Below are 16,086 nucleotides of genomic sequence, written 5' to 3' on the forward strand. Positions count from 1 at the left end.
CAGCTCATTTCTCTTGTATCACACATTACACTAAACTCTGCTGAGGTTTCTTTGGTGTTCCATTTAAATTACTTAATTATCAAAACCCTGCATCTTTGGGTCTCTGAGTCAGTGCTAAAGAACAAGATGAATAGATGCTCCAAGATGAAACCAGACACGCTTCCTCTTGTAAATGAATCCAAAGCAGCATGAAAATATCTCTGATCTCAAGACTTCAGCAAATACACAGAGAGGAAAGACGGAGGAGTTGATGATTTAAAAAAATATCCTGACAAGAGGACATCAAAAGAGGAAGCAAAAGTGATTAGAACATAAAAGTCCAAGAAGATTCCCCAAGTTGACTTGACACCAAGCAGCCGTGACGTTAGAAGCCTTAGATTTTTGCTAGGATTTATGAATTATGGGGAAGAGACAAACAGCAATTCACACCTACTCCACTGGACATTCAGCTTAGCCTGATTCTTGCTTACAAGATAATTTGTCATCAGAAACTACCCCCTACATACACATATACACAAGCACATACTTTCTGTGTATGCTTTATGTTCCAAGGGAAAAAATAATTGGGCATTAGGTTCTAAGCTACTTCTTTATTTACATGCACGATCTTATCTGATTCTCACAATAACCCAAGGAGTTGGTGCATTATTTTTGCCATTGGAATGACAAGGCAATTGACACTCAGAGAGGTTAAGCAACTAGCAAGGACTCCGAGACAGCTCCAAAACTTGGGCTTTTAAGAGAACTCAGAGAGCTCTTCACATGTGGTTTCCCCAGAGATATTTGTGGCTTGGCTTGGTGAGGAAAGGTTTATGGAGGGCAAGCAAATTGGGCCAAGCCTTGAGATTTGTGTAGGACTAGGATGCAGGAAAGAAAGGGCTGAGAAGTCTTGACTACTAAGAATATCAATAATGGCTTCCGTGTACTGAGCGCTTCCTATGTGCCCAGGCTCTGTGTCAAAGGCTCTCCAGCCATTATTCACCACTCTTTCATCTTTACAACCACACTTTAAAGCCTCAGCAACTACTGTCTTCATTTTCCAGATAAAGAAATTGGGTCCGGAGAAGTAGTCATCTGCCCAAGGTCACACAGCAACGTAGCAGGGTCATGCTTTGCACAGATCTGGAGTTCTTACAGCTCTGTCCTCTACAGCCTTTGCTTGTTTTCACACTGATGTGTGGCCAATTTGGCTTCTGTCTGCTTTAAATTTGTTCAAAGTGGGAGTGGCAACGTGAGCAAAGTTATACTAATCTTGTTTTTGGTAGAAAATGGGGTCTTCAATGGGATGGGGATATAGAAGACATTTTCATTTGGAATGGGACTGTTTTCAAAAACCTAGTTCAACTTCCGTGTAAGCAGGAGGATGCCAAGCAAAGAAAAGCCACTGCAGAAATATCCAGCACTAACGCGAGTGTGCCCAGCCCCTCGCTCCGCTGATATGCCTGAAGCCACGCAGACAGCTGGATTTAATCACTGTTCCGATCTCTGATCACATCCCAGACGCATCCCCTGGGGCCCGCTGTGGAGGAGGACGCATTTGGCTGTTCGCTTGAGCATCACCCTTCTTTGGGGCATCAACCTTGAAGAAAGAGCCCACACTGGACTCAGCCCACTCAACTCAGAAAGGTCCCCAAACCCAACAGTAAGAAAGCCACCCCAGTTAATCCTGAAGGTTACGGGTCCTAAATTAATAGAAATCTGCTGGACCAGGGAAACTGCTAATTGGAGCTGAAGCTGAATGTAGCTGACCTGGAAAATCCTCTCTCCTCCATGACCCACTTAGAACCCCAGCTGCCCAGGCCGGGCAGAGTTGTGAAGGAGAAGATCCTGAGCGTGTATTGAGCACCTACTGTGTGTCAACACCACACAAGGACATTTCTCTTATGTTACCTCATCTAATGCTCTCAAAAACTCTGATCAATGAGTATGATGACTCCATTTTTAGAGATAAAGAAACAGAAGCCTGGAGATGCGAACTTGCTCAAGACCACACACCTAGAAAGGGGAAGGGCCGAGAGGTGCAAAGGGTCTCTTGGTCTGGAAAATCGCTCATTTTTAAAATTCCTGTTGCAGGGGATGCAAACTCAAATGGCAAGAGAAGCCTGGCGTGTAACACAGTCCTGCCAACATTAGTATTAGTAATAACAATAGCCTAAGGGTTTTGGAGCAGAGCACCAGGCTAAGTGATTTGCTTCTAACCTGCCTGAGTGATGCTTTGCAGGAATGACAGACCACGTGGTAAGACTGGATTTTTCTTTTCTTTCTTTCTTTTTTTTTTTTTGTTTGAGGAAGATTAGCCCTGAGCTAACATCTGCCCCCAATCCTCCTCTTTTTGCTGGGGAAGACTGGCCCTGAACTAACATCCATGCCCATCTTCCTCTAATTGCCAAGCAGTGCCATGTCTACAACCGGCATCCGAACTGGCGAACCCCAGGCCACCAAAGTGGAACATGCGAACTTAACTGCTGTGCCACCAGGCCGGCCTTGGTGAGATTGCATTTTTCAAGAGAAACTGGAAAGTTGAATGCTTTTGGGAAATCCCCTGATCTTAAAATGTTGGTAATTATTAAACAAACTCAAAGCTCAGGATACGGCCTCCTCCCTCGCCTCTCCTTAAAATGTCTACAGGGGTCTGCACTGGCTTGAGTCTGTGCCCTCATTTTTTCCAAGGGCCTTGCCTAAGTTCCTAGGGAACCCCTGGGTCTCCACTCTCTGTTTCTCATTTTCCCTCTCCCTGCCTCATACTCTCAAAGAAAATATTTTCAACCAATTCATTTTAGGAGGTTATGCATTGAGACTAATTCACATGTGGTTTCCCCAGGGATATCTGCATCGTAACCTCTGCAGCTGAAACACAAAGCTCAGGCGACTCACTAACAGTGGGAATTCAGGCGATGTGAGAGGGGCTTCTAGACTGAGAGGTTGGCCCAGCGATTACCAACCGCCTGAATCTTCCAGCTTTTCTTCTCCCAAACCAGCTCACATGGCATCTGACGAACCGGGAAGAACGGGGCTGGGTCGGGGATTAGGAAACCTGCAAGGACCCCGAGGATCTAGGACCAGCAGCCCCTGTGCGTGTGGTTTATTCGGACACACAGGCGGCACCCACTGGGAGAGCAGAGCCATGCCGCGACCTTGGGAACGCACCTGCACCAGTGACTGGGGGGAGGGAATGCTTTAGAGAGGCAGCATCGCTGGGCCGCACGCTCTGGGGGTCTCACCGCGATGCTTTCACACTTTCATCAGAGTTGAAAAGTTACCACATTTGGAGGATACGTTTAAAAGCAGTGGCTTTCAAGCCACATGGAGACTTTCTCAAATTGCAGATGCCCAGACTTAATCTCTGGGGCGAGGCTGAAGTATGTGCATTCCGACTTCAGGTCATCCTGACAGCACCAAAGGTGAGGACCACTGATCTCCAGGGACTCACCCAGGTCACCGCGAGCACGGCCTGGCCTAACACAAGCCGCATAACAAGCAATCCGTACCCTCAACCTGTGTCCTGCTTTCTCTGTGGGTGCGATCTGCATACACTGCATGTGTACAAAGGAGCGTGCTATTCAGCCGTTTGTGTGTTGGGTGGGGAGACACTGAATTTGGGTCGCCTGATCCAGAGAATCCCTTAAACTCAATATGGCTTCATATTGTCTTAGGACAAAAGTTACATGCTGTTAGTATTAACTACCCACACACGCGGCAGAGCGGGGTGGGGGTGGGGGCTGACGGATTCGGGCCGCAGACCTCTCGCGCACCTTCCCATGGGCTCCAGCTCTTTGGCAGAGTCTCTGTGCTTCCTACCTCATTCATTCAATAAGCACTCCCCTGTGCTGGGCTGGAGGCTGGAGCCCAGCCAGCAGCAAGACGCTGTTGCAGGCAGGCCTCTACGGTGCTTTTGTGCAAATTAGAAAAAAGCTCCCTTTCCTCTAGGAGATAGCAGCTCCCTGCCACAGCTCTTGGGTTGGCAAGTGGGTGAGGGGCGGAGTTCTCCCTGGGTGGGGCATCCTTGCCCAGGATGCAGGCTGTACCCCTCTAAGTGGCGGTTGGGCTGCCAGCTTTAAGGTGCTCACTCACCCCTTTGCAGATGGCCACAGCCTCCTTGGACATGGACTTCGGATAAGCCACATTGTGTTCCATGATGGACTGGAAGAGTTCATCCTCATCCTCCCCTTCAAAGGGAGCCTGTGGGACAGAAGCAAGGGCGGGAGGAGAAAGATTCCTGCCTGAACCTCCCCAACCATCCCACAGCAGCAGGCCCTCCTCCCTGGGGCCCCCAGTGAGGCCACACTCCAGGGCTTCCAGCGAGAAGACAAGGAAAAATGATCAAGAAATTAGGGTAACCCCAAGGCCGTGGAAGTTACAGAAGTTCAAATCTACGAGCTGGGATCAAGTTGACACTTTGCTCTAAAGAAACCGTATAGATGAGGGGAGGGGAGGACTTTCCTTACAAATGACTTCAAATTCGATTACCTGCCCAGCCAACATTTCATACAGCAAGACTCCGAATGCCCACCAATCCACGGACTTCCCATAGGGCTGATAAGCAATTATCTGGAAAACAGAAGGCACTGCATCAGGGAGGCGTGCAGGTTTTTGTCGCAACTGGAGTCTGAAGGCGCACGTCTTTTACAATAAGAGTGGAGCATCGCTGGGGGCGGGGGGTGGGAGTTCTTTCCTCTTCCTGCCACCTGCCTATTGTGACAGGTTAAATGGGCTGTCACAGTCCCAGATGCAGGCCACTGTCTACAAGAGTGAACAGGGCGTCTGGCGTCCACCCCGCTATTTCTTTACCTTCGGAAGATGGATAGGCTTTACAGAGGGACCTGCAGGCAGGGGAACATCTGGGGACGCCACATGGTCTTTCCGAGGCACTGAGCACAGTGTGCTAGCTTTCATTTTCATACAGTGAGTGCGGCCTTTTTAAGAAGAAAAACTGTCTTTGTTTCTCATTACAAAAGTAATAATATTTACATAACAACGTGAATATACTTAACACCACTGAACCGTGCGCTTAGAAATGGATAGGATGTAAATTTTATGTTTTGAGTTTTTTTACCACAATTAAAATTTTTTAAGTTAAAAAATGTAATAGCATGTATTACCACTTTATGATTTATTTTAAAAATATAGATAAGCTAAGAGAATACAATTGAAGTCACCCATAATCCTTTATCGAGAAAAAAGTTATGATTGATATTTGGCCTATTACCTTCTAGATTCTTTTCTATTGATACAATATTAAGCTCTGCGTGTATGTGTGTGCCACATAAAGACTTTAATATGTAGAGTTTTAATGAAGTATTTTATTCACTTCAAATTTCTATGCTAATATTTGTACATTAACATAATCAGTTTTTACCTCTGCATAGCCTTCTATTGAATGAATATACCAAGATCTATTTTGTCAATTCCCAATTGATTAGGTTTCTTCTGATGCTACTATTCATATTCTTTGGGATTAGGTGTTTGGACATTTGTCCAATTATTTCCTTAAGAGAAATTCCTAGAAGTAGAATTGGTGGATCAAATGGTATATAGTTTTCAGATTTTTTTTTAATTATAATAATGGGATTTTTTTTTTTAAAGATTGGCACCTGAGCTAACAACTGTTGCCAATCTTATTTTTTTTTCTGTTTTTTCACCCCAAATCCCCTCAGTACATTGTTATATATTTTTAGTTGTGGGTCCTTCTAGTTGTGGCATGTGGGATGCCGCCTCAGCATGGCCTGACGAGCGGTGCCATGTCTGCGCACAGGATCCAAACCAGTGAAACCCTGGGCCGCCGAAGCGGAGTGCAAGAACTTAACCACTCAGCCATGGGGCTGGCTCCTAGTTTTCAGATTTTTGACACTTATTACCAAATTGTCAGAGCATGGCAAAGTCTGGAATAGCTGTGTGACCATCCAACTTCAGTAGGTACAGGTGTAAAACTAAGTGGTTCAAAGGGGTTAAGAGGTGATATAGCAAAAGTTAAGGGTCAAGGTTTGAGGGTCAAACAGCCTTGACTTTGAATCCTGACTGCTATTTCCTGGTTGTGTGACTTTGAGGGAAATGATTTAACTTCTTTAAGTTTCAGTTTCCTTATCTACAAAACAAGGTTTATAATGATATCTGTGTCATAGGGTTTTGTGAGAATGAAAGAGAAATATGTGCCTCTCACACACAATGCCCTCAAAATCTTAGCTATTACTAGAAAGTTCTCTAATTCAGTGATTGCTCGTTTTACTCCACAAATGTGTTGGAGCAAACCTGGCTATATGTGCAGGTCTGTTCACAGAACTCCATCTCTCACCTCGGCTTCCACTCTAAAATCAGACACGCCCTCTGAGGAGAATTAACTGCCGGAGACTGAAGGGAAAGCTTTCTGTGAGAACGCTTCTCACTGAAAGTGTTTTCACACTTTTAAAGTACTTCATGTCTTATTTGATCCTCGTGACAACCTGACAAGTTAATCCTTTTACAAAGGAAAACAGAGCCTGGGGAAGTGAAAGAAGTTGCTGGAGGTGATGTGATCAGTTAGTGGCAAACCCAGCTTATTCCTACAGTCAGTGGGCTGAGGAAGACGCCACTTGACCAGCAACACACCTAGGGGCTTCTCTGGCTTGCTAGCATCACAACCCCCAGGAACTTTTGGAAACCACAGACAGGGGCCCCACCCTGAAGAGATTCTGATTCGACTGACCTGTGGGGACACCTAGGCACCTTACACTTTAAAAGCTCCCCAGGTGACCATAAAGTGCAGCAAGGGTTGCGAACCAGAGATGACTGAACGCGTGGAGATCAAGGGACTGTGTCTGATGTCCTAACTAATTAACACAATGAGAACAAACCAAGTGATGCCACATAGGGAAAACTCCCTTGGGCCCTAAAAAGAAAGAATTAATTTTTTTTAAGGATTACTTTTTAATTACTTGAGTAATACACAAATACATTTACCTTGTGAAAAACTTATTTACAGTGTGAGCTAAATTTCCCTTTACCATGCCCTTATCCTCAGAGGTAACCAACGTTATAAACTCAGTCTATAATCTTCCACATTTTCTATGCTTTTACATGCAAATATACATACTCATAGGAAACATTTAGCAGTGTTCTGTGCATTGTCATTATTTTCCACAAATGGTATCACATTGTATTTATTATTGTGTACCGTGATTTTTTCTCTTAAGAATATGTCTCGAAGATCTTTCCATATCTACATATATATCTAACTTACTATTTCGAATTGACGCCTAGTAGTATTCCACACTATAAACAATTCAGTCTATCGCCCGTTCTGTGATTGATGGACACTGCTTACGTTCATACGTACAGATGCATTCTGACCTTTGTAAGGGCTGTGTAGTATTTCGTAATATGACTATAGCATATTTTAGCTAACCATTCCTTTACTGATAACTGTTGAGGTTGTCTCCTATTTTTCATTATTAAAAAATCACAGGGCCAGCCTGGTGGCATAGTGGTTAACTTGGTGCACTCTGCTTCAGCAGCCTGGGGTTTGCCAGTGTGGATCCCAGGTATGGACCTATATAATGCTTATCAAGCCATGCTAGGGTAGGCGTCCCACATATAAAATAGAGGAAGATGGGTACAGATGTTGGCTCAGGGCCAATCTTCCTCAGCAAAAAGAGGAGGATTGGTGGTGGACGTTATCTCAGGGCTAATCTTCCTCCAAAAAAAAAAAAAACTCAGTGCTGCAATGAAGAAAGAACTTTGAACACATAACCTTCCACCCTTGTGTGTGAATGTGTGTCCTGCACACTAGGCTCCTGCAGGAGGAACAGCTTTGGTAAAGGAGTATGCAGGTTTTAAATTTTGTGCCAAGTTATTTAGTTGGGCCTCCCACCACCATTATTACATACCAAGTGACTGACAGGCAAGAAGAGAGGAATTCTAGAATGTGCATTTCCAAGACTCTGTGCCACGCCCTCAGTTCTTTTCCTAAAAAATCTAGTAACAGATTGCAGAATGCCACCTTTTTGAGCACCGACTCAGAGAAAAAGGAAAGATATCATCTGGTACAAATTTTTGTACCATGACATGTTGGGGAAATCCATTCTGCCACTGACCGTTTCCTTTGGGAAGGGAGGGGGAGGCGTTAGAATAAAATCCTCACCGTTCCATTTACAGCTTAATCACAGGAAGACTCTCAGGGTCCAGCACAGCTACTGCATACCTACTATCCACAGACCCTGTGTCACACATCAGCCCAAGGGGTCAATCTCTCTCTTTCTTTCCCTGCTTTTAACAAACATTTCAATGTCATAATCAGGAGGCATCATATGGCCATGAGCCACAGCAGCTTGATGAAGAATTCTACTGATGTGTGGATGGTTCTTTTGAGTTTTATTTAAATTTTCTCCCAAACCTTGATATATTTTGGGCCTGAGCTTCTGGATGTGTGCTAAGTTAATTTGCATGTGTGATCCCAAAGGAATCATTTCAAGTACAGGAGAAGGACCAGCCTGAGCTTGTTTGCCAGGTACCCCCCCCCCCCCACCGGACCCTCCCCAGCAACGACACGGCCATTTGGAGCACAAGGGCGACATCGAGGCAACGCAGACATGCGTTAGGGATCCCATCAGCTCTCACCTCAGGGGCGATATAGTCTGGAGTGCCACAGAATGTCTTGGTCGTCACTCCGTCCCAGATGTTTTCCTTACACATGCCAAAATCAGCGATCTTGATGTGGCCCTCCGAATCTAGCATCACGTTATCAAGTTTTAGGTCACTGCGGCAGACATAAGAATTTAGGGATTTAATTAAATGCTATTTGTTTCAAGTCAACCAACAACCACTCATTTTGTATAAAACACTGTGCTAAATGTTGTGGGGGCACAAAGTTGAGTGCCCTCCAACAGCTTATAAACTGGCCGGGAGATGAAGAAGGGTCCGCAAACCTCTGTTGTTTTTCTTTTTCTACAGAGCAACTGTGCCAAGAGTCTCACGAGGACACAGGGAGACAGCAGCTCTGGGAAGAGAGAGATCTACAGAAAGCCAAATAAAGGGCAGAATGTCCATGGAGGCATCCTGTATCCAGAAGCATTTCAAGAGTTGACTTTTGCAACTTAAGGACCCCTTATATTTCATAAGAAGATATACTTTTCACAAAATTAATATTTTGTTAATATCTCTGAGGATCACAGAGAAAAAAGCTGATTGAAAGAACATTACTTAATTCCAAGTACTCCAAGCCCTCCTAGGCTAGCTCCTAGGAGATGATCCAGGAGTTTCCATCGATTCTTTCAATCAAAAAATATTTCTTGCCCACCTACTATGTGACAGGCACTGTGCTTGAAGCTAGCTATACACTGTGAACAAGATAGACAAGTACCCTGGTCTTGTTCAGATTAAATTCCAGTACAGGGAAAAAGATAGTTAAGTATTCACATCTGTACGCGAGATTATTATAGGTTCTGATGTATGGTATGAAGAAAACAAAGATGATGATGAGATAGAGAGTAACTAGGGAAGGTCACTTTAAACAGGGTGTCAGGAAGGACCTCTCCAAAGAGGTGACATTTGAGCATTAACCTAAAGGACATGTGGTACACTCTCATTCTTTTATTTCATCTGTGTTGATGAGGAGAGCTTGATATTTTGGGGGACCCTTGCACATTCCCAGCATATCAGGTCACTCCAGTATCAATACACTTTCCTCCTCCCTAACTACCCACTCCAGTGTCAACATTTGGTATTTCAGCACCAATGAATAGCGATGATCTATGGGCCAGACTTCCTCAATTCTAATAGAAGGGCAACTTCCCGAGAGGTGAGGGGATCTACTGGTCAATTCAGATCTCGACCTTAAATTGTCTTCACTAGGTGGTGGACATTGTGGTTTCTGCCTATTCTAGCATCTTGGGGTGAGGGTGTCCTAATATTCCTTTGAAGAACCATCCTTCCCTGATTTTCAAGCCATGTAAGGTTGGTGGTGTTGAGCCTAACTCCTGGCTCCAGGAGTGGTCCTGTGGGCCTGTCCTGGACAGTGGAAATATCCCACCCTGTGGTCACAGTGATTGGTTTAGGAGTGGACACGTAACTCAGTATGAGCTAATCAAAGCTAGTGAGCATCAGTCTTGGCACTTTTGCTGGTACCATCAGGAAAGACATGAGCTCTTTTTACACTGGGATTGCTCAGGTGGCAGAATGTAAGTCTAGAAGTGCCAGGGGTACCAGATGGAGAAAAGAAAGCTAATAGATAAAGCAGAGCCTAGAGAGAGGGTGATAAAGTGAATACTTATAATTTGAGCCCCTTGCTCCATCCAGACCTAAAGTCAGATCTGCCCCCTGGACTTCTTGGTTGTCAGCCAAAAAATGCCTCTTTTAACTTAAGTTAGTTTGAATTGAGTTGCTGTCATCATTTTCAACTAAAAGAATACAACTTGAAAATATACCCTGGCATCTCCTATCTGTGTCTGTGAGGTCTCTTCATCCAAGGGGAGGCCCAGTTGCATCCACTGTTTGCCAACAGCAACATTCCATTCTCTTTGGTGCTGTCCGTGGTACTACCCATATGGAGCCTTCATGATTACCTACAAGTCATGGGTGGTCTCTGAATGCCAGCTTGGAACTTAGAAAAACTGGACTTTGCAGCAAAGTCCAACTTACTTTACCCAAACGTATCAGGTCTACATGTGATTTGATTAACAGAGACTCAAGACATTCCTTTCAGCTTGACCACATGTCTCAAAACAGGCAGCTGGGGCAACTAGGGGAGTGATAAAATCTTGATCTGTCATGGTGTCAAGAGCCAGCAGGTCTTGGGGCTGGAGGACACCCCAGTCATATTCACTGTCACTCAGTAGTGTCTTGATAGTCTACCGCATTCTTCTGTTCAATGTAATAAATCCTCGTTTCTGCTTCAAAAAGGGGCTGGAGCAATTGTTTTCATTTTCAGAAATCCATGAAGAGCAAAATCAACACACATGTCAGAGATGGCAATCAATAAATCAGACACTAAATTTAGAAGTATCTTTGGTCCTCCCCCAACCCAACATCTCCAGCCGCGGTCCTCAGAGAGGGCAGTTCTAATGTAACTCTTCACCCCTTTTACTTAAGAACTGACCAATTAACTAAGCTCTAAATGAAGGAGGGAGGGATTTATGACATTTTAAGAGACTTTACCACCATGAAGACAATCTCAACAAAATTATGAAACCATACATCTCCTGTCATGTAATTTTTTTTATAGTTTTCATTTGATTATCAATTTCGAAAACTCTGCCTCAACCAAAGGTCTTGACTGTGAGCAACAAAAACATACTATAACTATTTTGACCTAAAAAGGAATTTTTAAAAGGGTATTGGGGAGCTCCCAGAATCTCTAAGGAGGCTAGAGAACTAGATTTGGAGGCTCCCAGTGAGGAATAATACCTAATGGCAACACAGAGCTGGACCAGTGAAGATGTCACTGATACCACCATTGGGCACAAACATCACCCTTTGTTTCAGGAAGCCCTACTGCTGGACTCTGGGTGTTGCTGCTAACTGCTTCCCCTCACGCCTCTGAAAACTAGATGTACCTGATTGCCGTGGCCACTCTCAATGCTGCAGTTTCTGCTTTCTTGGTCACTAACTGCTGATTCAACATCTTGAGTGAGTGTGACAAGTGTCAGAGCCTAGGCGGTGGGCCTGCCCTTGCTGCAGGGAGGCCGTGAAAGTATCTGGTATTTCCCATCTGTATAGTAAGAGATGGACTCTGTTCCTATATACAATGAAAGGGGTTCAGATACTGAGAGGCTTAAAAGAGTGATAAATGTCCCCTAAAAAACATACGAATAGTGGAGGAAGAAGGGGAGAATGTGTAGTTAGGAGAAAGAGCTTTGGGAGTTAGATATGGTCTTAGCACCCGAAATGCTAATCTTTGGGTTTTATGACCTGAATGGTCAACGTTCTGGATCCATGGATCCCAGATCCCAATCCACTTCCTTACTAGATTGGAAACTTGGCTCTGAATCCCAACCAAGTTGACAAGAAGTCTAATTATTTCCTCTCCTGGAACCTCCCCTGGGACTGGATTTTCTTCCAATAAACTTGCGGTCTCATGTTTAACCTTCTCAGCAATCGTCGAGTGGCTGGTTGTATTCTACGGGAGGCCCATCCTCTATAGGAGGTAGCTTCTGGTGGCAGCACAGAAGGTGAAAATCACGTTGAGTGAACAATTACCCATGACTCCTGTTTCTTTGGTTAAGCACCAACGGAAGTCATTGGCTTGAATTTAGGGGTCATATCATACAGAAGATAATGTGTATCTTTCAACACCAGAATTACATTCGGTCCAAGATGCTCCCACTATGACAGTGGAAGGGGGAACTGAGGGAATTAGAGGCTTCACCAGCCCATCTCACACTCACATGGTGAGCCGTGTTCATTGAGGGCAAGCACAGGCACAAGACCACAGCATTTACAGTTTGAATTCTCCTTCTCTCTGTTTCTATTTCTTCACTGAGATCACCCATGTGCCAGTGCCAGGTGAACACTCCTCTTCCTGACCTTTATCCTTCCATTACCAGGAGTAAACAGAGAGAGTGGGGACTCTATGCGTTCAGGGTAGGATTGTCCTTGCCCCACTGGACTCATTGCCACTTCAAAGAGTGAAAAGAGCCCCAGGACTCAGCAGGCTTCCTGCAAGGCTCCCACCTTCCAGCCCTCCATCCCACCAGAACCCATAGGCTCACCTTCCTATCTGCCTTGAGACCACCAGGGCTAAATCCTTACGCCTTTTAGCCCCATACCTTTCAGTTGCAGCAAGAGGCCCAGGACTCTGAGGTCCCCCTAACTCTCTAGACCCTAATCCCATGCTCTCTACAGAATGACAGGGAACCCACCACCACCCAGCACCCACCAGCCCCTCCTCTGCTTGATTTTTCTCCACAGCACTCATCTACTTGACAGACTATATCTTTATGATTTACATATCTGACCCCCACCACTAGAATATAAGTTCTACAAAGGCAGGGGTTTTGTATATCTTCTTCACTGCTCTATCTCCACCACCGAGAAGAGTGCCTAGCACATAGTAGGCTTTTGATAAATGCTTGTCAAATGAATGAATGAAATGGACTTTATGGCGCTTCATGATCTTTTAACAGACTCTCGCCTGTGCCACGTGCCCTTTGGAAACCCCATGCCCCTGCCAGCCCCTCCTGCATAACAAACCAGCCCAAGTCTGCACTGTCTATGCCATCTGCATCCATGTGGTGTAAGGAGAATTATACACCCCAGACTCACTGACAAATAGCAGCCTCAGGCTCAACAGTCTGCCTTGCATGAAATATAAAATGGGATGACTCACACAGCTATGATCATACACTTCCTCCTCCAAAAACGAGCAAATGGCAAGTCCTGAACTTAATCCTGTCTTTTAGGGCAAGCTACTCAGAGATCCATTTCCAAGTTGTAGTTACACAGCAAAAAAAAAAAAAATTTGTTTCATAATAACATGATCCATCACATTCTGCCAGCCAAGATTCTCTGCTTACTCCCCAAATGTGGGGTCCGCAGGCAAGAGAAAGAGGTGCTGGGCCCCCAGTGGTGTGCCTCCTTCTCTTAGAGCAATTGCTCTCACATTTGAATCTCTGAACCATCAGTGGTGGCAGAGTCCATCGAGATCTTCTATCACCATATAGAGCTGCCCAAACTCTGCCAGGGCAGTGGGCGATGCTGCCTGGCAGAACACATGCCCAAGTTAGTACTGGAGGATTCCTCCCCCAGCATGGATTCTAATTTTAAAAGCAGTTAAAGGAAGAGCCAGGGAAGGGAGGAGCTGAGGGAGATGAGGAGATGGAAAGCACAGCAGTGTTCACTTACCGGTAAATGATGCCCTTGCTCTGTAAGAAGAACAGACCGATGGCAATTTCTGCAGCGTAAAATCTGAAATTAAAAAAAAAAAACGCAATGGAGAAATTCAAGGACACCATAGGCTTGGCAACTCTCAGAATTCAATATAGTATTGAACTAGGCGTAGGGCATTAATGTCCCACCATGGATGGTCAGTCACACATCTCATAAAATGAAGTATGAGAGTGTGGACGGATTAATAGGGTTTAGAGAGCCATGAGACTGCCTTAAGGACAAATTGGGGGTGGGCAGAGGTTCAGTAGTCGCTTAGTGGGGGAGGCCATGGGGTGTCATGGACTGGATGGAGGACAGTTTCAGACTATAGCAAGTTAAAATATCTTAATAATAACAGCTACCATCTGTTGAAGGCTTACTATCTACCTGGTACCATTTCAGGTTATTAGCTGATTAAATCCTAATAATAATCCTATAAGGTAGGTCTTACTATTACCTCCCTGTTCCTTAAATGAGAAAACTGAGGCTTGGCGACATGAAATAATTTGGCCAAGTTATACAGCTAATGAATGGCCCAGCCAGGATTGGAAACAGCACCTGTCTGATGTGTAAGCTCTTAATGAAGGCCCAGAAGGAAAGAGGTTTTGGGAGAGCCAGAAAGCTCAGTTATACCACAGGCTTAGGCAGGGCTTTGGGCACTATGTTAAGTGTCCTGACAATACATCTTGTGTAATAATGGGATTAAGGCCTGTAGTCAATTAGATGTTAGAAATAAAAGAAGAGACCCAACCTTATAATCCCATTAGAATTGCGCCAAGATATATGAATGGCATGATTTGGAAGCACAAGAATGCAAACCCTATCAGAACATAGTGCTCACAATCTTGGCAGGTGGGAGGAGAAGAGGCAAGGCTGATTTGAACAGGAGCCAGTAAACCTCTGCAATGACAGGATGGGGTCCTAGATATGAGCCCCTGAGAGCCTTCTAGAGGGAGAATAAGATCTCAGCAAACTCTCTGGGAGACGTTATTGTGGCTAATCCTGTGATTTGCCATGTTCCTGTTCACCAACAGCAGGGGAGAAATATGAAGAGATTCGCATGCTACAAAGAAGAGACTGGCTGCCTTGTGGACTGAAGGGGACAGAATGGACTCAGGAGGGGAAACACATTTCCAAGAACCTGGAGCCAGTCTCCCCACCCCACAGAGCACAGCCTCTATGCAGCTTGATCTTTCATCTCCCTGGCATGAGGGCACCTAAGAGACAGTGTGGTGTAGGACAGAGAACATGAGCAAAGGAGAGTCGGGTCAGAATTCTGGGTCTGCCTCACACAGCTCTGTGATCTTGAGCAAGTTTCCAAAACCTCTCTGGGCCTGGCACAGAGTAAGCTCCTAATAAATTCCAGCAAAGAATAAACAAAACCTACGATGACATTCTCCAAGGAAGCTGTAGAGCCTTTCCTCAAGAGTCAGGGGCAAGAATGAGAGATAAGGAGGGGCAGGTCCCACGGCTGAATGGTTAGGTTTGTGTGCTCCACTTCGGTGGCCCAGGGTTTTGCCAGTTCAGATCCTGGGCACCCACATGGCACTGCTCATCAGGCCACGCTGGGGCGGCGCCCCACATAGCACAACCAGAAGGACCTACAACTATGTACTGTGGGGTTTTGGGAGGAAGAAGAATAATAAGGAGAAAAAGAGTGGCAACAGATGTTAGCTCAGGTGCCAATCTTAAAAATAAAAAGAATTAGAGATAAGGAAACAGGTGCGGTTTTCAAGCTTCAAGTTCTTAGCTGGTATCAGGAAAGAAAGATGCACCCCATATCAAGCAGAATGCCCTTTTCCATTGGCCATACATTTCTCATGAAGAAGCCAAGGATGTTTACAATCCCTATTCAGCTAAAAACCCAAGGGAACTAACAATCATCCATTCATCCCAAGGGGAAAGCACAAGTTCCCACTTACACAGCATGAGGCTCCTTAAACCGGCCAACTTGTTGGATGTGGTACATGAGGTCACCCCCGTTGACATACTCCATCACAAAGTACAGGCGGTCCTGGAAGAGGAGAGTAAAGAGCAAAATCAACATCTTGCAGCTTCTTGGGGTCCAAGTGGAGAGCAGGGAGCAGCTGGGATTTATGACCAAAACCACCAGGACCCTATGACAGGCCCTTATTCGCCAGGCCCATTGCTTCTCCAAGTGTAGTACGTGTGCCATTGGAGGTGTGCAAGTGAGCGGAGGTGGTACAGGAATTTGTTTTTTAATTAATAACTCTAAGTTTATATTCATTTGTA

The 16,086-nt window shown here is 45.1% G+C and overlaps 1 protein-coding gene and 1 long non-coding RNA gene across 3 annotated transcripts in view; one reads left to right on the forward strand and one right to left on the reverse strand.

Annotated features, from left to right (window-relative positions):
* The window catches only part of PRKCB (protein kinase C beta), a 304,393-nt gene that overhangs the window by 26,316 nt on the left and 261,991 nt on the right, over window positions 1–16,086 (reverse strand). For both annotated transcript variants that reach the window (XM_070568297.1, XM_070568296.1), the window contains exons 11-15: window positions 15,756–15,847; window positions 13,810–13,872; window positions 8,590–8,728; window positions 4,468–4,548; window positions 4,072–4,179 (exon numbers count right to left, since the gene is read on the reverse strand). In XM_070568297.1, the coding sequence (XP_070424398.1) occupies window positions 4,072–4,179; window positions 4,468–4,548; window positions 8,590–8,728; window positions 13,810–13,872; window positions 15,756–15,847 (483 nt within the window). The remainder of the gene's footprint in view (window positions 1–4,071; window positions 4,180–4,467; window positions 4,549–8,589; window positions 8,729–13,809; window positions 13,873–15,755; window positions 15,848–16,086) is intronic.
* LOC139074900 (uncharacterized) lies at window positions 7,941–10,406 on the forward strand. The gene is made up of 2 exons (XR_011524813.1): window positions 7,941–8,015; window positions 8,923–10,406. It is a non-coding gene; the product is annotated as an uncharacterized lncRNA (long non-coding RNA).

Source organism: Equus przewalskii, chromosome 12 (assembly GCF_037783145.1).
Source record: "Equus przewalskii isolate Varuska chromosome 12, EquPr2, whole genome shotgun sequence".
NCBI lineage: Eukaryota > Metazoa > Chordata > Mammalia > Perissodactyla > Equidae > Equus > Equus przewalskii.